The 25,276-nt window shown below is 29.9% G+C and overlaps 2 protein-coding genes across 2 annotated transcripts in view; one reads left to right on the top strand and one right to left on the bottom strand.

Annotated features, from left to right (window-relative positions):
• Window positions 1–205: 205 nt before the first annotated feature.
• LOC107445528 (serine-rich adhesin for platelets) lies at window positions 206–8,224 on the bottom strand. The gene is made up of 2 exons (XM_043048884.2): window positions 8,043–8,224; window positions 206–1,336 (listed from the first exon to the last, which is right to left on the bottom strand). Exon 2 carries the CDS (start codon window positions 1,332–1,334, stop codon window positions 288–290), a length of 1,047 nt encoding a protein of 348 aa, XP_042904818.1. The 5' UTR covers window positions 1,335–1,336; window positions 8,043–8,224; the 3' UTR covers window positions 206–287.
• A 5,194-nt stretch (window positions 8,225–13,418) lies between these two features.
• LOC122270638 (uncharacterized) overlaps window positions 13,419–25,276 on the top strand; it is a 68,790-nt gene continuing 56,932 nt past the window's right edge. Inside the window, exon 1 of the mRNA XM_071183792.1 lies at window positions 13,419–13,536. Coding sequence (XP_071039893.1) covers window positions 13,494–13,536 — 43 coding nt within the window. The 5' untranslated portion in view covers window positions 13,419–13,493. The remainder of the gene's footprint in view (window positions 13,537–25,276) is intronic.

Genomic DNA, 25,276 nt, shown 5'->3' with positions numbered 1-25,276 from the left:
TAGAAAAATCCATGTATATACAAAATAAATTTTAAACCACGCTTGATGCAACCTTAAAACAAACCTGAAAACCTACAAAATTGTTAAAACTTCAAAAAAACATTAACTACTATCAGATTGATTAGTGTCTTCTACGCTAATTTAAAGCTGTATTTCAAATGTTAAAGCTTTAAAAAGATTTCATTACGCCAATGAAAATAACAAATTTAAAAGAAAAATAAGATTTATTTAAAACCAGTCTTTCAAATACTATACATAATATCAAATAAAATTTAAACTCTACAATATTATTCATCAGTTGCTTCCCCTTGACTCCGAGACCGCATCTCTCGCTCTTGAATCATGCGAGCTTTTAGCCTGGTGTTGTAAGGTGAGTCAAAAATATTGAATGTTTTAGCTCTAAATCTGGATTGTCTTGGCGTACCTTTACTGGCAGAGCTAGGTGTTTCAGAGATGCGTAATGCTTTCATAGCTTCAGTAGGTGACAGAGAATGCTTGTTTCCTGAAGTAGCACTTTGTTCTGCATTGCTGACGGATTCAAGTTTCTTTCCAGTTTCTCCTTCTTCAACTGATGTTGAAAGATTTATTTGCTTGATTGGTTCTTCAATCATTGCTTTGTCTAAGTTAGATGCGCTACTTTCCTTTTTTAGAGCTTCAGTTTCTAACTTTGGAGACTTTGTACTGACAGTAGGGTTAGGATCTGTATTATCAAACGATTTATTTCCAATTCCATCTCTTTCATCTCCGAATACGTCTTCAATTAATCCTTTTACTAAAATAGAAGTACTGCTATGGGCTGTCGAGCCTTCTGTAGCCAACTGTTGAGACTTAGCACGGGCACTAATGGTCTGTTTTGTATCATTGAAAGATTTTGATTCGTTTCCAGTTTCCTCTTGTTCAACCTCTAATTCATCCTCCATGGATTTTTTACCAAAACTAGAGATACTGCTATCGGCTGTATCATTGAAAGATTTTGATTCGTTTCCAGTTTCCTCTTGTTCAGCCTCTAATTCATCCTCCATGGATTTTTTACCAAAACTGGAGATACTGCTGTCGGCTGTATCATTGAAAGATTTTGATTCGTTTCCAGTTTCCTCTTGTTCAACCTCTAATTCATCCTCCATGGATTTTTTACCAAAGCTGGAGATACTGACGTCGGCTTCACTACCTTCTGAGTTGAACTCCAAAGCACTTGTGTCGATACCAGATTCACTTCGAAATAAATCTCCCGACTCTTTTTCAACACTTAATTCCTCTAATTCCGCTTCCAAAGAACTTGAATCAGATACTGAAGTGTTGTCCACAGAGTCTTCAAAGGAAATTTCTTCTGACATATCTAAATTAAAGAGTAAAAACTTGATATGGTAAATGCGAAAATATAAATATGAATATTCTATACCCAATCTATACCTGAGCAGGAGAGTTCCGCAAATCCTGTTAAATGTATAAAGCAGGACCCGGTATTTTTTACTGTTCTGTCATTTATCAGAAATCTGAAAATGGTTGCAAACAAAAGTCTTGCAATTTTGAAGTTAACGTAAAATAGTAGCTTGATTGTAGACACCATTTTTGAAAATTAAATTTAAAAAAGTTATTTTTGTTTCGTCAATTTAATTCTGTACTTTCTAATTGCTATAAGATTTTTCCTGAATTCAACGCCTGATTATGTAGTTTTTAAGCTATTGCATTTATTAATATAAGTTCTACACAGCGTTTAAAAATATAAGCTTTATTTGCTCACTGGCACATAGCCTAATAAAACAGGAGCTTTACCATTAGAAGAATTCCAGGAAGCTATATTCCACAATACTCAGAGTAAAAATTTCAGGAAGGCTGGATATATTGGCACATAAAGCCTGCAGAGGGACATAAACGTTTTATTTCTGTCTTTAAATCTAATCATTTTTATTTATGATAAATGCTGAAGATATTCTGTGTGTTCCTTGATTTTAAAACCTTGATATTTCTCAGCAAAAAATGAAGGGCAAAATTAAGAATAAGGTCAGTGACAGTCGCCACTTCTTAAATTAAAAATATTTCCAAAAGCTAGGAAATATGTAATACCTTATTATGCATCACTGCTCTAAATACTGGAAATAATGATCTCAATTAAATAGTTCAAACAAGGAATATTTGTCGATCCACACACTTAAAATATGCTTTCACATCACTTAAAATACTATATTATCTATGGTTTTTCTCATGTTTATGCTTTTATAGGGAAGTAAATTCCTGATTTATCAACAAAAAAAATCGATAAGGAACATTTGTTTACCAGAGAGAAACTTATTGAGGGAAAATATTGGCATTGACAATGACAGTGGAACATGGAGAATTAGAAATGATTGAGTTTTTGAAAAAGTATCAAGATATGAATACTTTTCACCTTATCTTTACATATCATGTCTTGACATGATATGTAAATATAAGGTGTCTGAAGTGGTTGGGTCACATCTAGAGGATGAACACTAACAGTTGTGATAATGGTCTGACTCAAAACCTGGCTTCTTAAGACCAAGTTGAAAACCAAGAGAGATGATAAAAAGGAGTTTAGGACATAAAATGTCAAAAATAATGAACTAGAAATTTAAATCGGGTAAGAGTGAGGATGAATAGTGAAACCAATGGATAGAATTCCAAGGATGGCAAGTGATATATTGCTATGTTGAATGAAATGAGACATTTATTGCCTAAAACGAAGTCATTTAATGATCAGCCAAGTAATTCTTTAAGACATAGGTCTGCCCAGAAAACAATCCTGAAAAACCAATAATTAAAGGATTGTGCTAAAAGCAAAACGTTAGCCAGTTCACTGGAGGTATGAAAGAGGTAATTTTATGTGTTAACGAAACATTTCACAGGGGAAAATGTGCTACAAAAACAGGAATGTATAAAAATTTGGACCTAAATTTAATAAATTTTCCTTTAGAAATGCATTTAATAAATTTTCCTTTAAAAATTTATTTGATTTCAATCATTAATTTTACATACACTAAAAATTGTAAATTTATTAATTTTTAAGACTGCGTTACTAGCAATTATTTTTATCACCTAAAATTTTAATTACATTTCGTGTTTTATAGCGTCCTATTTGTATTTCATTAGAGATGCGTGAAAGTTTCATCCGTATTAAATTTTTTTAAGCCATTATCAGTAATTCTAAACCTCTTTATGACTGCATATAGAGTAAAGTTGAATTCAATGATCCCGGATGCAGCTATACTGCTGCATACGTAATTTCGTATTACTCAATGCTACGAAAAAAAACTTTTTGTAAACCTTTTTTTTCAATATAAACTAAGTAATACGAGTACCTGAAAGAAAACCTCGCATCAGAAATAGCCCTAAGAGGCCATGAAGTCCCAAGAGAACTGTAAATAGAGAGGAGCACTCACATTTGAGGAATTAGTTTTGAATTTTGTTTTGATTACTTTTGCGGTCGTATTCTCAACTACCAAATCTACCAGTCATAAGTCAGTCCTTAGCCACAAAAAAAATTCTGATTCTCTAGTTGAGAAAAATTCTGTTCCTTTAAACTTCCTTTGAAAATGCAAGCAATTCAGTATTGTTATAGCCATTGTGCATTTTGAGATGTCACATGAAAAAAAGTGCTCATTTGTGTTTAAGTATACTGTTTTCCCTATTAAAAAATAATTTTCGTCGTACACCTGTATATTATGTCCCGTATAGCAATTATAGAAACACTGAATAAGACAGACAAAAATTTGACATTTATTTTAACTTAGTCAATCGATCAAAGCTTCCATTTCAGTGTTTAAATATTGGTACTTTTTTGCTGCTGTTTTAAAACTGCATCATAAGTACTCAGGAATTTAAAATGCAAATATTGTAGTTAATGCAATAGGAATATTTTTCTGGTATCGCATCGCATTTTCCAAATGTTGTATTTTATCCCAAATTTTGTAATTGGTCATTTTAAAATTAAGGAGTTTCGGGTTGAGAATTAAGTTTCCAGGTTATTTTTAGACCTGACAATTTATAAAATATTAATTGTGGTTTGGCAAGTAATAACATTTTGTAACAAATAAACGAAATGTGAAAGGTTTCAGTAGAGAAATTAACTTTGTAAGAAAAAGAAAAAAATTTCAAAAATTTCAAAAAGCAGAAATTGAAAAATCAAAAAAATTTTGTTAGAACTTGTTAATAGCACTATAATGAATTTGACAAATCAATATTAATTTATTTGCTCAATTAAATTTTAAATAAATTTTGAAGACGAAGGTCTCAGATTACGAAATTTTTGTTTAAAACCACTCCAAAAAAGCAAATCTGATTGTTCAGGTGACCTGGTTTTAAGACGGGAACAGTATTTTCAAAAAACACGTTATTGTTGCACTCTCAGAAATAAAACTAACTTTAAACGATTCAGCAATCTTTGAACTGCATTTCATTAATTTTGAGAATCATTTCGTCATGAAATCACCTGATTTGTGACGAAACGGAAATTCGTATGACGAAATTGTTTTGTAGACTCCAAACCTCATCGCAGAGCATTCTGGGAGATACTTAACTAGTTTAAAGACTAGACTATCGAAATTAGAATGAAGAAATAAGCTCACCGACCACTGTATGGTGGTCAAGGATTTGTCCTTATTAACTATACCACCTGTTAGATACCATGAGGAATTATAGATGCCACATGGTGTGTTTTTAATCTTTTGGAAAAATAGAATGTTTAAGTATTTCTTTACTTTTGACGAAACTTTCCTCGTATAACTATGTACTCACTTTGAAAAATGTTCACTCTGAGCATATACCAGGAAACTATTTCGTCGAAAACGAAGAAAGTTGTGAAATTTGAGTATTTTTACAGGGAAATAAACAAAAAAAAACTTGAAGTTAAACACTAATCTATGCATTTTTCAATGTTATAAAGAATATAATGTTAAATGGGCAAAATTATGAGCATATTTTGCAATCTAATATTACTTAATAATCGAATATACAGCAAATTTATACGAATCCGTTTCAAAAATGAATGAGTGTTTAGTGAAAAAAAAAGACTTTAGTTTAAAAAATGATTTTAATACATGTGTCTGGCATTATTTGCCCCACCTTTAACTAAACTTCAGTATTTTTAGGAAATTATTTACTGTTATAAAATTAATGAATTTTCATATTCTGGTTATTGATGCTTGACTGGAATGCAGAATTTCATCACGCGGACGAATGTGAGTTAAAGTAAGCAATTTTATTTAATCTACGCTACTCAAAGTAATACAATTATCGAATTTGGTGCATTACAATAAGTATACATTATAAGGCACTTATCAAGCTTTTAGAAAATTCGCAAAACGGCAATAATTTTTGCAAAATTAAGGCAAAATTTAAATTCCGATTTATTCAGTTTTCTAAAGTTCATTATATCGTGTTCATAAATTAAACCAAGAGATGAAAAAAAAAATATGTAGTATTTGAAAAATCAGGTAATATGCTCAGAAACTAAGAGAGTAAAAAGTTCAATTTTAGCTCGTCTTAACTCTGGTTTGTAATTTTCGAAAAAAAAAAGTAAAGTCAAATTTTTAATAAATTAAATATAGTTGAGAAGACTAAATCAATTTATAAAGTTTCGAATTTTCATAGTAACAATGAATTTTAATCTATAATGACTGGTATTTTAAAAATCTGTAGATTTTATTCATTTTTAACATTTAATAAAGAACTTTGGATTTATCCTTTATTAAGACACTTAATAAAACGACTCCTTACATTTTATAAAAAATGCATCTCTGAAAAACTAACAAATGTGTAATTATCAACGTAAAAATTTGAATCTAAGAATTAGAAATCTGAGGAGCGAAAAATTCGCTGTTGGACTAATGGCCTGACAGATTTAAAATCAATTTTCTTTGAACTATACGTTATCGTTAAACTCATATTTTGAAAAAAAATCCGACTCAGTTTCTAATACAAGTTGCTTTCGTTGTTAAAAAATAAAGTACATACGAAACATACTTCATAGGCAGGCAATAAAATTATATTATTTGCAAAAAACTTAAACTATTCTAATTTCATCTATGAAAAAAAATTTTAAGCTTTAAAACTCTGGGTGAGGAGAGTAGTGTAAATCACAGTTTAACAGAGAACCACAAGGTTGGTACTTACATATAGAAAAACATAAAACATCTACTATCAAGTTCCTACTAGAATATACCGAAGATCCCACATTGCTTTCGAACTGGTGAAAGTTGCCCAACTATTACTTTAAATGACATAAAATGAGTAAGTTCGTCAATTTTACTACAGCTGAAGCGTTTAAAAAATAAAAAGGATTAAAATTAAAAATTAGAAAACTTTTCCTAAATAATTCATTAATCTTCATAAATATTCTAGAAACTTTGTTAAAATTCGCAGACCTTTACGATTTGACATATGAAGTTTAATATTTTGAATTTTGACTAAGATTTGGGAAAATTTTTTGTACTTAATTTTTTATAATGAAATAAAATTTGTCGATAAATATCGAAATGACCACATGAACCTCATAAAAACTATAGTACTGCTAATTTTAAGAATACAAATTTTAAAATTCCCATTTCAGAAGAGAAATTTTGTCAAAAAATTCAGGAAAATTGAATAGTTATAATTAAAACTTTATTTAGGAATATTGAATATGGACAATGTGATGCAAGCAAGCAATCTTTTAAAATGATCAAAACTTATTTTTATTCGTCAAACCCAGATAGAGTATACTTAAGTACGCTTTTAATTTTCTAACAGAACTACTTAACTATTTCCTTAAATTTGAAATTTTATAATGGCGATTCGTGATTTAAAAATAAATTTATAAATAATCCATCGTAATGTTAAGTAAAAAAGTAAAATACATACTTTGTTAACTTAATAATTCTTGAATAATTCAGCAAACTTGAAGTTTATAAAATTCTTCCGTTATGTTATTCATTTTTAAAAACTTTTTTACTTAAACATTAAATTTAAATACTGAAGAGTGTTAATTTAAGTTAATTTCATGAAAATATTCTTAAAACCTTCAAAGATAACAAAAATTACTGAAAAAGAGGAAAATATTACATTATTCACATTCTTTCAACTTATATGACTTCATCGGATAACTAGCTAAAACAAAGCTTAGAAAGCAATCGCCGAACTAAAATTATGAAGTAAAATTTCAAGTTAATTTTAAATCCTTCAGATTTTGGTTTTCAACGAACATAGTACCAATATACATATAATATATTATTTGATTGTTAGTTACATTTTGTAAGAATCTAAGCAATATAACTATAAACTAAATACTAATACAATCGAAGAAATGTTTAAAGGATCTATTTAGATGTATAACAAGACTCCAATTGCATTTTAATGTTGTGTGCAAATTTTACAACGTTCTTTGTAATATAATAAAGAATTCTTAAATTTAAAAATAACTTATTTAACAGTTTTTTGTTAGTAGTAAAACAAATTTTACTTTTTTTGTGAATATTTTCACCTTAAGTTAATGCAAAATTTATCTAAAAGGTAAAGAAAAGCTTTAAATAATGATTTCTACTCAGTACAATGTTTTTAATTCTACTGGGTAAAGATTTAGTTTTGTAAGACACTTTGCTTAACAGAATTGACTACGGTATGAAAAAGGTAAATAGTCGTTCCGGAATTAAAGCAATTCAAATAATCAAATTATCTTAAAGAAAGTTTAATCGTACAATTGAGTACAATTTCTTAAAAACTATATACGACGATTTTTAAATAGCTAGCAAATAAATTTTTTATGCATTACAAAATTACTGTTATGTTAAATAATTCTTCGTTTTCATTAATTAAAAGAGGAAAATGAATGGGCATAGATTTGAATTGCTTTTAAGTAAATCTTGAAACAAATCAAAACCCTAAAACGCCTGGTGGAAAAGAAAACACAAAAAAACTGTTTAAGTTTAAAATACTAAATAAATATACAATATCTAAAATTTTTAAAACATTTAAATAAATACTAAAATTTTTAAAACATTTTATTTTCCAAAGAGTACAATAAGAAAATAATGAAATATCGCTTTAAAACTCACCTATCTATGTTGTTTCTGCAAGCGTATCAAACAATAAATAGCGTATCAAACAATAAATAGCGAATCCAACTTCTTAGCTTTTCATTTGCTATTTAACAAAAGACACAATTGCGAAAAAAGTGAGGATTTATTTGGTTGAAAACATTCTGCGTCATTTCCTCCTTGGGTTGGATGAAGAAGAGGATGTTGCTCTTCGCTTTTAGCCTCTGTGTCGCAAGGGAGAGTTTGGTTGAGGATGATGAGTTGACTTGATGATGATGGAGAACTGAGGGTACAAGATGATCATGATGAAGAAACTTTAAACTAATTCAATGTAAAATTTGCAGTTTTGCGAGTAACCAAAGAACAAAATTTTGTAGTTCCAATACACTTTTGAGGAGGTTGACTTGTTGATAATGAGGAAATGAAGATGCAAAATGATCGTAAAGGACTAATTCGATGCAAAGTTTTCAGTTCTCTGAGAATTCAAAATCAAAATATGGTGGTTCCAACACTTTTGGAGAGACACACATGCGTCAGAGGAAATCTCTTAACTGATACGCTCTTTTCCCTAGGTGATCAGGGAGGCTTACACCAATTAAATTAAAAATTCGTTGTATTTACGAACATGTGAGATTTGTAGGTTGCGGACTATAATCTTCTAGTTAAACCCAAAAGGAACACCAAGTTTTTTTAAAAGAAAAGATTTTCTTGTTGGTTATAGCTGAGTAGACGGTGAGAAGAAAGTGGGAACACCCTTATTGAGGCACGCAGTGCTTGTTTATGAAGATCGAACCCTTTGCACTCAAAGAGGAGGTGGTTTGCAAATTCTGGGGACTGACAATCATCCCACAAAGGTGAGTCTACGAGTCCAATCTTGTTCCAAACTGCATTTAATTGAATTGTGTTACTTCGAAAACGGACGCGAGATTAAAATGTCGTATTTTCCATTTGGGAGTTGATTGGAGGAAATTTTATTGACTTGGTGACCTAAGTTTTCTTCCATACCATTTGTGGTATTTCGAGTTGATCCAGAGGTTATCGAGTTCGTGGTTTAAGTCAGAAACTAAAACTAAACTCAGTGACACAACAGCCTATAGAGTGCAAGGCCTACTTTGCCCTTCTTAGTTTTCTTGACCTTGGGCTCTGGGGTATAGGAGCAGATGTTCCAGTTAGGTGCTCAGCCGAACGCGAAACCCCCAGTGTTTAGTTCCTAACCATACTTGGTACTCACTTATCGGCCCACTGAAGGGATCAAAGGCTGAGTCAACCTTGGTCGGGCCGAGGATCGAACCCAGGATCTGTGGCACTGGAGCGTAAAGCGCTACCACTCATCCACCGGGCGTCGGTATAAGTCTAAACATGATGAATATGACAAGTCTTCGGGAGAGATAAAGGGAACGGCTCGAGGTGTATTGGTGGCTTGTTTAGCCAGTCTATCCACAGTTTCGTTGGAGGAGGGGGTGCCAACGTGTGCTGGTATCCAGGCGAACTCTAGAGATTTTACGGTTGCATTTGTTGAAACAATCTTTTTTTCTTAGTGGAGGATGCTATGAGGGGTTTTATGGGTCGCCAAGATGAGGACAGTGATTGCCGATTTACTGTCTGATAAAATAACGTAATCGAGATCCTTGGTGGTGAATTTTGTAAAAGATAAATAAATAGCTGAAACTTCTCAGGTGAAAACTGAATTAATGGGATGGATTTGAGAGCTATAACACATATTTTTCCTTGAATTCATAGCCGTAATACCTATGTTCTAATTGGATTTCGAGACATCAGTCGCCAGAATGGTAAAATTTTTCCAAAGGGTGTGGATGGTTTCCTGATAGAGGGGGAGGATTTCGTTGGGATTTTTCGAAGCAGGAAAAAAATATATAAATAAATATTCATACTAAATATGTAAGTGCACAATAATTTTTAATAAAAATAATTTGGAAATAACGTTTTGGAAAACTTTGATGTATTATCCAAATTTCCTATTACACTACATTTCAAAAACATAATTTGACATTGAAAACATAATTTAACATTAGTTTAAGTTTTAGTAAAAAATGAGGTTGATAACACATAACATTAGTAAAAAGCAATGAAAATTCTTTTAAAATTAGGAACTGAAACAATTTTGAGTAAAGATATAACGTAACTGTCTTCTTTGAATGCTGAATTTAATGCCAATACAATAGTATAAGTTATCAGCAATAAACTGCACAAGTCATAAGTTCTTTACTATTTGAAGAATTAAGAGGAAGAATATCGTACAAAAGATATAAGGACGTATACTTAACTATAGACAAATGACAAAGGCTGGAACGCTTTCGTAAAGAAAGGAAAAACAAAATTGAGCTATCATTTCTAAGGAATTATTTAACCTATTTTTTTAAGCAAAACATTTTTTGAATGCAAAAAAAGAAACTGTTTTAAAAATATTTTAAGTACATGGAAAAATTAATTAATTTCTTAGTGTTCTGTATAGTAAACTGATATTATTGATTATACTCACTGTTACAATTTTCATTCTAAAATTACGGTAAAATAGCCAGCTGTTATCCATCTATCCAGTTAATCGGTAAGTTCACGGTAAGGAACAATTGTTTACCTTTACAGGTTTAAAACTGTATTTAACTACTTTGGTTATAAAAAAAACATGAATGCAAACCTGTACGGTTTTTTAACCATTTACATATAGCATGCTTTCAAAACCATAGAAATGAAATTTAATTGAACATTGGAGTTCATGTTTGCTAATGGATATTTCAATTAGTTGTGGTTGAGTCGTTTTCTGACAAGTAAACAGTGGAGTGTGGTTTAAATAGTTAATCTAATGATGACGTCTATCGTAACATGTGGGGTATAGTGAATATTTTGTGTTAAGCCACTCTATGGTGCTGCCAACTATGTGTGGATGAGATTTTGTTATTCCTATAGTTCAAGTGCAGTGTTGCAAGCTAACGAGTGTAGGACGCTACACCCATGTTGCAGGAGAAGAGGAAATATTGTGGTGTCAACGCTGGAATTCATTCAGCAGATCGTGCGATTGACAGATTAAACATTGATAAATTATTCGGCTAAAGCTTGTACCCAGTGGCAAGAATTTTAGTAACTTCATTAGGTGTCACCACACACTCATTACTATACGATTATTAAGCACCCGATGATGGAAAACGTAATGATTGAAAAACTTGCGAATAATTCTAATCGGCTATAGGAGCAGTTTGAGCTGAAAAAATTCTGTTTGCTCGTGAAAACAGTCAATAAATGATTTTTTCTCACAATTAACATCTTCGTTACACTTTTTTATGGTCATTTGATTGCTTTAATTGAAAACGGTAAAATAACAAATTAATAAATTGTCATTTAACCCTTTATTTTAAGTAATTTTTAGCATTACAGATGAATAGAATAATTGTAATTTAACGTTCAATTGTGCTAAAAATCAAATAATACGTTAAAAATAAAGTAACTACAAATTCGCCAATATTTTGCTTATGAGCCGTGTTGGCTCAAGGGATAGCGAGCTCGCCTTCCAATGAGGTGAACCACGTTCGAATCTCAGCTGATGCTTTACCATACCAGTTCCGCATCATTCTTGCACCTACCACAGTGCTGACGTAAAATATCCTCAGTGATAAAAGTATTATGGGTTAGAGTTCCCTTGCCGTGAGGCTAACTATGGGAGTTTTTCGTGATTTTCTTCTCCATGTAACGCAAATGCGGGTTAGTGCCATAAAAAAGTCCTCCGCGAAGGCAAAATTTCTCCCTATTCAGGATCCAGGAGTTCCCTTCTCTTTTGGATTGGATTCAAAATTACAGTTCTACTGCATTGAACAATAGTAGTCTTAAACCCACAAAATGGGTTGGTTGTTCAACGACGGCTATAAAATTAAATTAAATCTTTCACTCATAACAATATCTTAAAATAATATTTAACTTAAATTTCATTTTTCGTAACTTTTAAAAAAATAATTTTAAGCTCTCCTGTTAGAAAGCCTGCAAGAGGATATAATTATTTAAAGTGCAAGATGTCTTCTATAAGACTGTCGAGTTCCAAAAGTTTATAATAGCAAAACTGTTAAAGAAAAATATTTTAAAAGCAAATTCCTGTGACAGACAGTTGATTTTTCGACCCATTTTCTGTTTTATTTTAAATTTTTTCAACAGATTGAGCTGCAGATATTTGATATTTAAATTAAGGAAAACTATTTGAAAATTATAAGCTTTCAATGACCTGAAATCACATTTTAAAGTTTTCAAATTTTCTGAATCATCCATAATCGAAACAACATTCCGTAAACCATACGGCCCAGAAAAATTCACTGATTCACTTTCACTTCACAGTATTAACTATAGTATTTTATATTTTTTTTTAAATTAATTTTTGCTGTTTAAATATGCTTTTGTTGTGAAATTAGAAATTGTAAAAATAAAATTTAGCAGAAATGATATCAGTGACAAATCTTAGCAAAAGGAGCCCCTTAATATTCAATAGGGTGTTTACCGATCTAACTTTGTTAATAACTTTCGAATTTAATAAAATTTTAACTTGCCATTTTAAAAGTTTTCTAATATAGGTTTCTTTTATAAAATAAATTTTCTATCAGTTTTCTTTCTGAATAATTCTTTTAAAAATAAATTTAAGGACTTAATATGTTAACATTTTAAAAGTTTTCTAATATAGGTTTCTTTTTAAAAATAAATTTTCTGTCAGCTTTCCTTCTGAATAATTTTTTTAAAAATAAATTTAAAGACTTAATATATTAACATTTCCAAAGTTTTCTAATATAGATTTCTTTTTAAAAATACATTTTCTGTCAGTTTCATCAGTGAATAATTTTTTTAAAAATAAATTTAAGGATTTTACATTAAATATTAATTATAAAGCCTTAACTCGATGAAATAATAAAAGNAAGTAAACATTGCTTTATTCTCAAAATTAATGCGATTTTCAAATTTAAAACAGTAGCTACTAAAGTAAATTCATTAATCAAAAGGGGCACCTATGATTATTTTTTATTGAAAAATTATTATTTTTCAAAATAAAATTTTTTATTGGTAATAATTTCAAAATATATTATTTTATATTCAAGAGTATTATTTTTTATTAAAAAATTAGGAAGTTTTCTTTTTATAACCATATTTATTTTCTGGAATGTTTTAATAACATTAACAAATTCGAGTATTTCCGTTTCACAAGATTGAGTGAGGTTTCGAATTTCCTAACTCAACTTTTTTGAATTTAAGAATCAAATTATTCTCTAGCATACGAACTGTTTTTTTATTTATACCTCCAGCGCAACAAGTGCATTTTGACTTGTTTCAAATATTCCGTTTGTGCTAGGTTTCACGTTCGCTAACAGATGGCGCTGTGAAAAATAATCAATGCTGGCGGTTATTGCATGCCACATTTGAAAATCAGTATCAATGTTTTCGCGTTTGAAGTAAGTTGAACAAGTGAATGGATACATCTCAACCATGTTCACTCTCTTAATTATTGTTTTTATTATAGCAACCAAAGGTAAGAAAAAATTTTAGATATTAAATATTATATTTGTTTTTTCAGAAAAAAAGTATCAATTAAAATCACATTTATAAATATGTCACAGAATGGAATGGAATAATAATATTGCGTAAGCGAAATGCATTAGAAGCATAGATGATTTTAATAAAAATACAAAAAATATGTAAGGACATAAGTAAATACAATAAAAAAAAACATGCATAACGCGAAATAAACAAAAAAAGCACATATATTTACTTAAAATATAAATAAATGAATAACATCATAATATTTAGAATCTTTCAGCAATTTTAAAAAATAATAGGTAGTTCTTTTTTGTAGCATTACTAATTAAAAAGATACATTTTACTTTTTAACTTCTGAAATTTTATTATTTCAATTTGAAAAAATTTCTCAAGTTGCTTTAGTAACATTTGCAATGTTTAATCACATAATTATTTAAATTTATCTCAATGAATATACTTTATCAAAAAAGAATTTTAGAAATTTTATTTCAATTTTAGGCATGCTATTTTATGTACTCTATTTTGCAGCAAAAAAGCTGTTTTTATTTTGTCTTTTAAAAAGTAACTTAAATTTTTATTAAAGAATAAAATACAGAATAAAACGCGGGATTGTAATGTGTAATTTAGTAATTAAATTAACTTATTAAAGAATCGTTACGTAAATTTATAAATAAAAAGCTATTAAAAGCTATTTATTTTAAAAATAAAAAGCTATATTTGCATCAATTTCATATATTTTTATTAGTTTGATTTGTCATCCTCATATTTGTTAGTAAAATTTTAAACAGACTGTTATTTCATTAAAAAAAGGTTAACTATTAAATTTAAACTATAGCATTTTTTTCTGACTATCTAATAGATTTAAAAGTTTAATATCAGTAATGGTCAACTAGCATGTGATGCGAAGTATGCGACTAAGTGGGGAAAAAAGGAAAGCAAATTCGTCAAATTACAGTTCATATAATGTTAATTGATCGCTTTTATTTATTATTATTACATTACTTATACTATATTACTTATCACGTACAGCAATAAATATATGTAGCTCCAGTTTTATTTACAGACAATTATAAAAACTATAATTACTTTGCTTTAAATTTTCATCTCAATAAAATTGTAGGAATCGTATATTTATTGGAAAGAAATGCGGCCAGCAGGAAAGCGCATGTAAATTTACAACCCAATAATAAATATTATTTACAGGAATATAAGTTCGTTTTAAAATTTAAGCAGTTATGTTAATTATTAAAAATTTTATAATTATTACGCTTTTATTATAATATTTTAATGTAACTGAAAATATTATGACTCAGTCTTAAAATATTTCGGGGATTTCTTTCAAATAAATATAATTAAAAAAGATTCTAAAAATATCTTCCTCTTTTTAAATATGTCTTCTTTCTTTTTCTCTTTAAAAAGAAGGAAAAAAAAGTTAAAACCCAGTAATCTTTAATTAAATCAGAAACATATATTCAAGAAATTAGAAGAAAAAAATATTTCTCATCTGCAAGCCTCGTTAAAAAATAGTCTCCTAGTGGCGACCAATAAGTTTCGTGTGGCGACTATATTTATAGCTTTCTAATTGCGATCTCAGATTTTTTTTAAATGTAATATCTACATTAAAAAAGCGGCTTAAGAATTGAGCTCGAACGATATTTTTTCCCGTTCTCGATCAACAATAATCGGAGAGAAAATTCAATTTTTTCTTACTTTCACAGTGTTGCATTTTTGTAATAATATCAAGATATCGCGTTACAAGTAACGTTAAAAAATCATATAGTGAATCATTACAAGAACTGCGGAATTCCGATAAAAACCTGTATTTATTTACGAATTAATCAGTGAGAGCTAACATGATCAAAAATCAAGAGGTTATTACTCGCATAATAATATCGCTTAAAATGTATCGGGATTTCAAAGAACCGTGTAAAAATCTGTAACAGTAATGGCTACAAACCACTAGGATTTATGAAGAAATCGGTACAAAATCGAATGAACGTAGTCGAAAATCGAAAGGGGATTACATATAAGCGTTATTGGATATGAAGGGCTATCCAATTTTATGTAAAATACATAGGTGTAACCACCGAAAATGGTGCTCGAAAAGCCATGTGAATGCGTAACGAAATCGGTACAAATTTAACTCGTGCGTCAAAAAGTTATTATTCAGTGGCAGAATTCTAAATTCCCCTGCCGTAAGAATATTCTATGGAAAATATCAGGATTTCAGAAAACCATGTAGAAGTCTATAATGATAATGGATTAAAAACCACACGGTTTTACAGTGAAATAGGCGTAAACTCAAATCCATGAAACTATGATGAATTAAAAGCGCAATTCGAAATTTCTGTGAAAATATTAAATAACGGTTGTGAACTCAACAAATTTGTTGTAACCGTTAACCTTTAATTTAAACGTTATTTTTATAGAATGATTACTGAGAAAAATTATTTGTGTTCACTACTGGATCATATAGGAATATTTGTTGAAGAAAATTTGAAAGGGGAATATTTGCTTGTGGGAAGAGTAAACAAACACGTTTCTTTTTTGTACATTATATAAATTTAGAACAGTTTTATGTAAACATTGTTACAACAGTTTTATGCAACAAAAACAGTTTTATGCAAACATTGCGAAGAATTCCGGATAAAATTATGATGAAAAGTACTGACATACTGTGATCCGGTAATTTTTACAATAAAATTTTACGGAACAAACAATCTAATGTAGCGTAATTCCTACAGAAACAATGAAGAATAAAGCAATGAATTGAATAAGGTATTAAATTCTATGGTAAAAACGGATTTTGCGGTAAAGTGGATTTTATGCATGCTTCACATAGTGCATTTTATGGTAATTTTATGCGGAATTTCTTAAAGTGGAGAAACAAAAATTATTCCGAAGCAATCATCGGGGTTGGTGAATGGTGGCGAACAGGAGGCTTAGTTCCTTAATCTGGATTATTTATGTTCACCAATAATGGAATCCTAAGGGAAATGTTTGGACTTGTATCAATAATTTATCAATATTAAAATTTTGGAATATTTTGAATTTTCTTTTCTTAAATTAACTGCTTTATTAAAAAAATGTGAATGGTTTAGTACCAATATCGTTTCAGTTAATCAATTTCTAAGTGATTCGGAAACTTATTTAAATTTTTAATGTTATTTGCTGAATATTATCGATGAATACTTCCCGCATTAATTTAATGATGCTAAAATTTTTGGAATAATTCAAACTTTCTAAAAGAATGAAATAGGAAGAATCTTCTAAGCGTAAGAAAACACAATTCTTTTTAGCAAAAATGTATATAATTGATTAGCTTCAACTTTCGAAGTAAACATTGCTTTATGTCAACACTGCAAAAAATTTCGGGTGAAGTTACGAAACAATAATTTAATGCAAAACAAGCAAATTATATTTGTGTAACAATTGTTGAGTGTTGGTGAGCGTTAGCGAGCAGGGGTTGGAGCCCTCTAACTAATTTTAAACATATTTTTCTCTTAAGACTAAGCATCCTTAAAAGCTACCACGTAATAAAGATATTTTTTGCCACACAGGCATCTGAAGGACAATTAGTTGAACACTTTTCCAAGGGCACCATATTATGTGGGTCAAAGTTACTCCTAGAGTAAGGACAGATAGTGCAGAGAATGAAAGAAAATCCATGCCTTGCCCAGGATTCAAATTCAGAACCTTCTTGGTGCAAGGCACCCCTACACAGGCCGATTGGCGCAATAATTATATTGATTTTTATATATATATTCATCTCAATCAAGCATCTGGTACAAAAAGAAAAAGCGTTTATTTTTAGAAATTGTTTACAGTTTTATATAGTTCAAAACTTGGAGAAGAAAACTTGAAGTAGAAGAAGAATTAAATGGATTGTAATTTAATAAAATGTCTCAATAATACATTTTTACAATCAAAAAAATATTCAGCTTTGATTCTGTCGATCCAAGAATTTAATTACTGTGATTTTTATTCCCTCTGAGCTAATTCAAACCAAGAAGAATAATCTATCTTAAGCTTTTGCATTGTTGCTGTCCTTTTCTAAGACTAACATGTCGGTTAATAGTGACTGAGACGCCAAAAGGCAGTTAATCTCCTCTTTTTATCAACAAGTTAAAACGAATTAGAATTTATTTTAAGCAATTTAAAAATGGAGCGGTGATGTATAGTAGTTTAAAACGTTACATTTTTAGTTGGAATATTTCGAATCAGATAGTCTAATCTGCTTGCTCAGTTTGATCTGATAGTCTGCTCAAAATTTACATATGAAACAAATTTAAACTCTACTGTCAGTTTCGTTATCGAGAATTTCAATAATTGTTTCTCTTATGCTTTTAATCCTTGAAAAACGTTTTTTTTTTCGTTTAAAGATACAGCATAAATTCTTCCATGGAATATTTTTTTTAATATTCTTGAAAGTTTAGTTCCCTAGATGGGAGCTAAAACCAATTTCGACTTTTGCATCGGAATTCATGTTGAATGTATGTATCGTATTGAATTTATGCATCTTGCAGTTTCTGAATTCTGAGATTAGAGGCGAAACTACCGTTTCGACTGATTATAAGTTATTTTCAGTCAGTAATTTTGAAAGTATTTCTTATATTCGTTTTAGGGTTCTTAAACCTAAAAACAAATATAAAGAATTCTTAGATAAACTAAAGTAAATGATATAGAGAAACTATGGTATTTGTTTTCTTATCAATTGTTATTTTCTAATCAAATCTCAGCATTGTATAAAATTTTAGAGCCTTACGACTTTACAAAATGATTGAAAAATACATCTACGAATTCAATCTTTATCACACTTGCAACAAATTAAGTTAAATAAAAAATTATAACGAAAATAAACCATTTATGTAACAAAAATAAAAAATAATTTTCAGAATAAAAGTTTAAAATATTGTAGAAAATTTTAATAAAGCTCCATTTGATGAATATCTTCCTCCTCAATTTTCTACTCCATAGAGATTTAATTCGCAACTTAATATATTTGTGTAAAGAAAAAGAATACACAATACTTAAATGTTTTATTTAAAGAATTTTCATCAATTTCTTTTGTTGGAGTGTTTTTAAATGTATGCAAGCTCTTTTCATAACAATCAATGTAATATATAGCATTTCAATTGCTTCATATTACGTTTTCCACTCATTTCAAAACATATCACTGAAAATTAGTAACAATTTAATTAGACATCTTGTTACTGATAAAGAACAGCTTAGTATTATAGGACATCTTAGGACATATCTTTATACATGGTATAAACCATATATAAACATATGCCCTAAGATGTCCTATAACGGGTGGTCGGAGAGGATTTTTAAAAACATGTATAAACATGTTTTTCAGTCTATCTTTATATGAACAGTGGCACTCTTTTTTAGCCATCTTCCTTTATTAGGCTGTCACTGTGTTCTTAAAAATCCTCTCCGACCACCCATTATAGGACATTATAGGACATATGTTTATACATGGTTTATACACGGTGTTTGATAGCATGAATGAGAGTTGTTGATATACGATATGAAAGTTTTTAATTTGTGGAAACACAGCTGTTTATGCATGGTTTGGTATGAAAGCAAGTACGAGTTTATATATATATAGCAAGACATCACGCATGAGAGCTATTCGTATATGTATAGAATGATAGCATAAATGATGGCTGTTTTTATTTAGCATGTTATAACCTCATGCATGAAAGCTGTCTGTGTATGATATGATGTAGCAGTATGTATGAGAGCTATTTTAATGCATAAGGGATGTCATACGTTTATATAAGTATGTTGAGAAGAAAAGAATTTAATATTAGAGGGATTTAATTTTAGTTGAAGTCCAAAATGTTTCAATCATTCCCGTACTTGCTAAGTGGACCATAGGGGGTCGATGGAATACTATTTATGAACCGATGAATTAGTTTTCTTGTTATTAATACTTTGAAGAAAAATGTCATGCTACTTTTGAATCGATAAATAAAAAATACACTTTCAAACAACTTCGGGTAGGACGGAAATGCTAACTTGTTTGAATAGCTGTCCTTGTAATTATTTAATTTTGATTCCACGTACTAGGGGATATTCCATTTTCATATTCGACTTTTAAAATTTCAATTGTAAATGGAATATTTTTGTGTCCTTAAAAAATTTTATTAATGCTAGCAGTAAACAAATGTACTGAATTGATTTTTTAATTAATTTTTTTAGAAAGTGGTGACTGGTTATTATTTTTTCAATCTAAGAACCTATGCCTTTATCTTACGTAAAGCTTATTTTAATATCGCATGAAGTAATTTAATACACTGTGTTACTAAGTAAATAATCCCAAGAAAATGAATCGAAAAGTTAAAAATTTCATTGATTTAAAAATAATAGTTTCATGACATATAATATGTTTGGAGCGTCCAATGATTAACGTCACTAGTCATTCACGCCTGATGAGTCTTGAGAATGCGTGCTAATATTTGAACGCTCGAAACATGTCTAATTTCATTTCTCTTTTCATATTTTTTTGAAACCAAAGAAGTTTTTATCATCAGTTATACTGTTTTACATTTGGGTCTTTATCATTATTTTGGTAAGGATTTTATGCTCGTAAGCGTAAACATGTGCATTTCAATATTTTAACAGGATTCATGTGGACTTTAAAGAAGTCAGACAGTCGTAGCATTAATATCGTAACTATGAAGTTATCTTTAACTTTAAAATTAAAATTTTGTGACCAGATATTTTTAGCTAATGAAATTGAATACTTTATCTTTAAATTTTTGTACTGTCATTTCAGTATCTTAAGGAATTTACAAACTCTGTTTAAAAGGCGAGTATCGCATCAGATATATATATATATCTGATATGATACTCTCTTTTGTTTTGATTCAGTTGGGGANATTTAATAGGAACTACGAGGCGTGTTTGAAATATTAAAAATATTTATAGGTATATTTTGTTCCGCGTGAGTTATGTAACGATATCTTGTGAGCAATATTTTGTTCCGAGTGAGTTATGTAACGATATCTTGTGAGCAATATTTTGTTCCATATATAAACAAAGAAATCATAGTAGCGGTATTTGGTGATAAATGTAGCTTATCGTGTATTGTTTGTTCTGTGATATTTTATGGTGAATTAGCGAAAATAAATTTCAGAATGTATCGAAACATTAGGATACTATTTGAAAATCATCTTTATCCAATGAAAACCATGCAACCTAAATATCTAGCAGAATGAAGCGATTATTTAAACAATGAATCATAACAATATGCAACATATTATTTCAATATGTTATTCTTAAACATAACATATTTCACTGTTCTTAAAATGCCACTTAACATTCAGTAATTTCTTCAGTTATAGAAAAAAGAAATATCATAAATTATATATAACGCAGTGAATGTGCATTGGAATTATTCTACAATCTTCATTTTTTTCAGGCACCTTTTTTGTTTCTTTAAGCTTTCTTGACTAGAAGACTTAATCAAAGCTGTAAAAATGATTATTCCTAAAATCGTTTATATAGTTATAGTAAGATATGCAAATTTGATTTTGGTATGAAATCCTCATATAAACGAAGCAAAATATTGTCAATAATACAATAATGAACCCAATTAATGTCTGATAAAAAAATTCATGTATTCAAATGATAAAAGCTTCGAAAATCTTAAATAATTTATTAGTCGATTAGAATTTTCTTTTCGCGAAGGAGATTAAAAAGAAGAAAAATTTTTTTTGCTTTTTGGTCAGAAATCAGCTGAAAAATTGTCTATTGCTTAGAAACTTCGAGATATTTTCTATTAATTATTAATAAATAAACCTCTCTGAGAAATCTCAGAGCATTATTTCATTTTTTTTATATAGTTTGAACTTGGTTGCTTAGCCACGGAGTAAAATTAAGTACCCCTCTCTTGAATTAGTCTATGGGTTTTCTTAAAATATTCATTTGTGGCGGTGACTTAGCGTGGCTGTTTTTTGGGATTATCGCCAAATATATCTAACTTATTAGCCCCAAATTTATGATTCAATCACTTAGAAATTTTGTCTGCGCCCTATTTTGAGGATCAGGATTCTAAATATTTAAAAAAAATATGTATTTATTCAGAGAAAGTGCTTTTTTGTGTCTTATTTTATAACTTAATTAATAGTTAGAACTTATTAATTAGCATATTTGAAGTCACCCCCAGAAACTATTATGATTGCCCCTTAGTACGTGAAAATCCGATCATTAGAACGAAAGTTATTCAGAGTGATATTTTTTTTTCGCCGACTGTAAGGGTTTATGCGGCTGTAGAGGGTCGAGTATAGTTCTTATTTAGCCCCTTTGGATTACTATTAGTTTGGTTCCCTGAAGAAACATCTCCATGGGCAGCATTTCCAGAGACTGTATGATGCACAACAGGCTTCAGTTACCTGGGTTTTTTTACCCGGAGAAAGAGTTCTTTGAACAGGATATGAATGAATCAGTGCTACGTTTGAATAATAGTGTGGCATACCATGTTTCAAACATTATAAAGTTTCCTAGCTGAATAATATACCTACCTGAGAATACGTTTTACTATTCATCATGCATTCATCTTATTTTCTTACTTTCTGATTCACTCTTGTTTTTTGATTTGTAAAAATTCGTTACATACTTCGCTCATACCATATCGAACTTTACAACTTTCTTAAAAATATTAATGTTTCTATTTTTATCTTTCATTTAAAACATAACAATAATGCCTTATTTTATTAATTTATTTAAATACACTACTTTGTATGACTTCAACTATCGAAAGTCATTTTAACCAAAATTATATCAATATTTAAAACTTTTCTCAGGTAGGTAAATTATTTTTGCTTAAGTAAATACGGTTTCATGAATACTACATTTTCTGTTATATCATAAGAATATTGAACCCTAATAATGTTACCTTGAATCCTGATATCACACAAGAGTTCTGAAATTTTGATTAAGTGTAAATTGAACCATGTTTAATTCAAGTTAAACCAAGGTATCATTTAATTAAATTAAAAAAGTACGATAATATGGTTAGATTAGGCACTGTATTAAGTTTTTAATAAATTAGATGGTAATTTTCCTGTCTTTCTGACAGTAAAGATGCCTCTGTAATTCCCTTATTTTATTTTATTTTATTTTGTTTTATTTTGTTTTGTTTTGTTTTGTTTCGTTTCGTTTCGTTTCGTTTCGTTTTGTTTCATTTTGTTTCGTTTTGTTTTGTTTTGTTTCGTTTCGTTTCGTTTCGTTTTGTTTCGTTTTGTTTAGTTTCGTTTTGTTTTGTTTACTTTTCGTGCAATTTAGTTTTATTATCTCCTTTGACATTTCCCTCAAATAATCACTCTTAATATCAAAAAAATGCATTCAAATTTTATTTTAATAATGTTGATTGATAACATTAATGGTATGTAAAAAATTAGAAAAAAAAATAAAAATTTCCTGAATATGTTACCGATTATTTATCATTAACCTGGAACAACTATTTCTCGTAAACAACTTGAACGTTAAATAGCTCACATTTCACAACCTAGTTGCAGAAAATATTTTAAATTTCACGTACTTAAAACCAAAAGTTTGGAAAGTCAATGAAAATGCTTTCAAATATTTTATTCATTATTAAATAGATGTAAAGGAAAAAAAACAAAATTAAGCAAAGCGATTTCCCCCCAAAACTAAATATGAATACATTAATATAATAATGTCATTGAATGATTTTAGTGTCACATGACTATCATTAGAGGCTGATTTTTACCATTGCCATCTCTAGCTTAGCGTCTTCTAAAGCGAATAATTTCTCACAAATATTTCGAAGATGTGAGGGGAAAAAAAACTGAAAACGTTGGCATCTTTATGGGTTACACTTTATCTCCAGAAAGCCCCTGGAAAACTTACAAGGGTACCCTGGGGGGAAATAAAGAAGGGTTAAATCTAGACAAGTAGTGAAGAAAATAATAAAAAAAAAAATTTAAAAAAATTACCCCAAAAGAGCTCTGGCGTTCTTCCTATTTTACATTTTTTGATGTTATTTTTATCCTGTACGCCTTTTTACACTAGGCGTAAAATTTCAGGCATAATAGCAGAGCCAGGTTTTTTCCTCGCAATGAAAATTGATCGGCATGTTTTTGCTTGTGAACCCCACCCCCCTCGCCATTCATTCATTCTTTTAAGTTAGACGGTGTATAAGGAAGGAAGGGGAGAATTGGTGGAGAAAGTGTTACGTAATGAAGATGAAAAGGGCACAATTCAGCTTGCAACTCCCCTATTGCATAGAAAACTCTCTGAGATTACGTTGTTTAATAAAAGATAGCGGCGGAACGTTATATTAATGCTTTTTAATGGACCGATGTCAATCTTTGCCCCCTCCGGTTTTAAGTCGGGGAGGTAGGGGAACTCTTTGTAAGGCGATTCAGTTTACACTTTTTGAAAAATCTTAGAAGCAAATGAGCAACTTTTTTAAAAAAATCATCTGAAAATAATTTTCTAGGAAGGAATGTCTTAATATGTTTTAAAGGTCTTGCCATTACATTTTTACTGGTGGCAAGAAATGTTCTAAATACTTAAAAAATAGCATGATCACTTTGAAGTCTCACTTTTTCCTGTCTGTCTCGAAATCTCGAAGGAGATCTGGAAGACATTAAGACATATGTTCACTCAATTTAAAGAGAATTCCATCAGATTAAGAAAGTTTATAGCCAAGAGTTCAGATTCTACCATTGTTTTAAGAATAACAAGCCAAGTATCACAGAAATATTGTTTATCAGAGAAGAAGTTTTATAAGGAAATTACCTCGCGTTAGTTTTACTTAAAGAGCAGAGCATTACACAGGAATACCTCCCAATCGTCAGCGGAACTCTAACCCGTCATTGCTCTATCACTCTCACTTACAGTTTTTGTCTCTACTAAACTCAGTGGCGTGACAGCCCATAGAGGGCCAAGGCCTACTGTGCCCATCTCAGTTTTCTTGACCTTGGGCTCTGGGGTGCAGGAGCAGATGTTCCGGTCAGGTGGTCAGCCGAACGCGGAACCCCCAGTGTTTAGTTCCCAAGCATGCTTGGTACTCATTTATCGACCCACTGAAGGGATGAAAGGCTGAGTCAACATTGCCCGGCCCGAGGATCGAACCAGGGACCTGTGGCACGACAGCGCGAAGCGCTATCTCTCAGCCACCGGGCGTCACAGTTTTTGTCTCACTTAGAGAAATAGTTCATCCTAATAACAAAATTTTTGTACATCTTTTTTTTAAATATAAATTACTAATAGATATTCTAATAATATATTATAATTTTCGAATAACACGAAGAAATAAACACAAGGACGCTGGCAGCGGGGTACAAGAGGGTGCACTTTCACCCCCTGACTTTTTTTTAAACAATTAAAGAAGTACCGAAAAACAATTTCGTTATAAATTTTTCTTATTAAAAATATTTTTATTCAAAAACAAATAATTAAGTAATTATTGATACATAACAATTAAAAAATTTTTTAATCAAAAAAGAATTGTAATCGTCTTGTTTGCTGTCCAAATCTGTTTGTAACTTTTTCAATGAATTCCGAGTCATCTTTGATTCTTTTCTTATGCATGTAGGAACATCATATGTCACATGACTATTCATATTACTTTTATGAGAGTTGCGAATGGCAACAGATCAAAAAATAATAATAAAAAATGAGTGTTCTAAAAAATGTCTGCTGATCATTTTTATCCTGTAACTCTGTTGCGTACAGCTATGTTTTAAAAA

This window comes from Parasteatoda tepidariorum, chromosome 7 (assembly GCF_043381705.1).
Source record: "Parasteatoda tepidariorum isolate YZ-2023 chromosome 7, CAS_Ptep_4.0, whole genome shotgun sequence".
NCBI lineage: Eukaryota > Metazoa > Arthropoda > Arachnida > Araneae > Theridiidae > Parasteatoda > Parasteatoda tepidariorum.
This window is presented reverse-complemented; position numbering and strand designations above follow the sequence as displayed.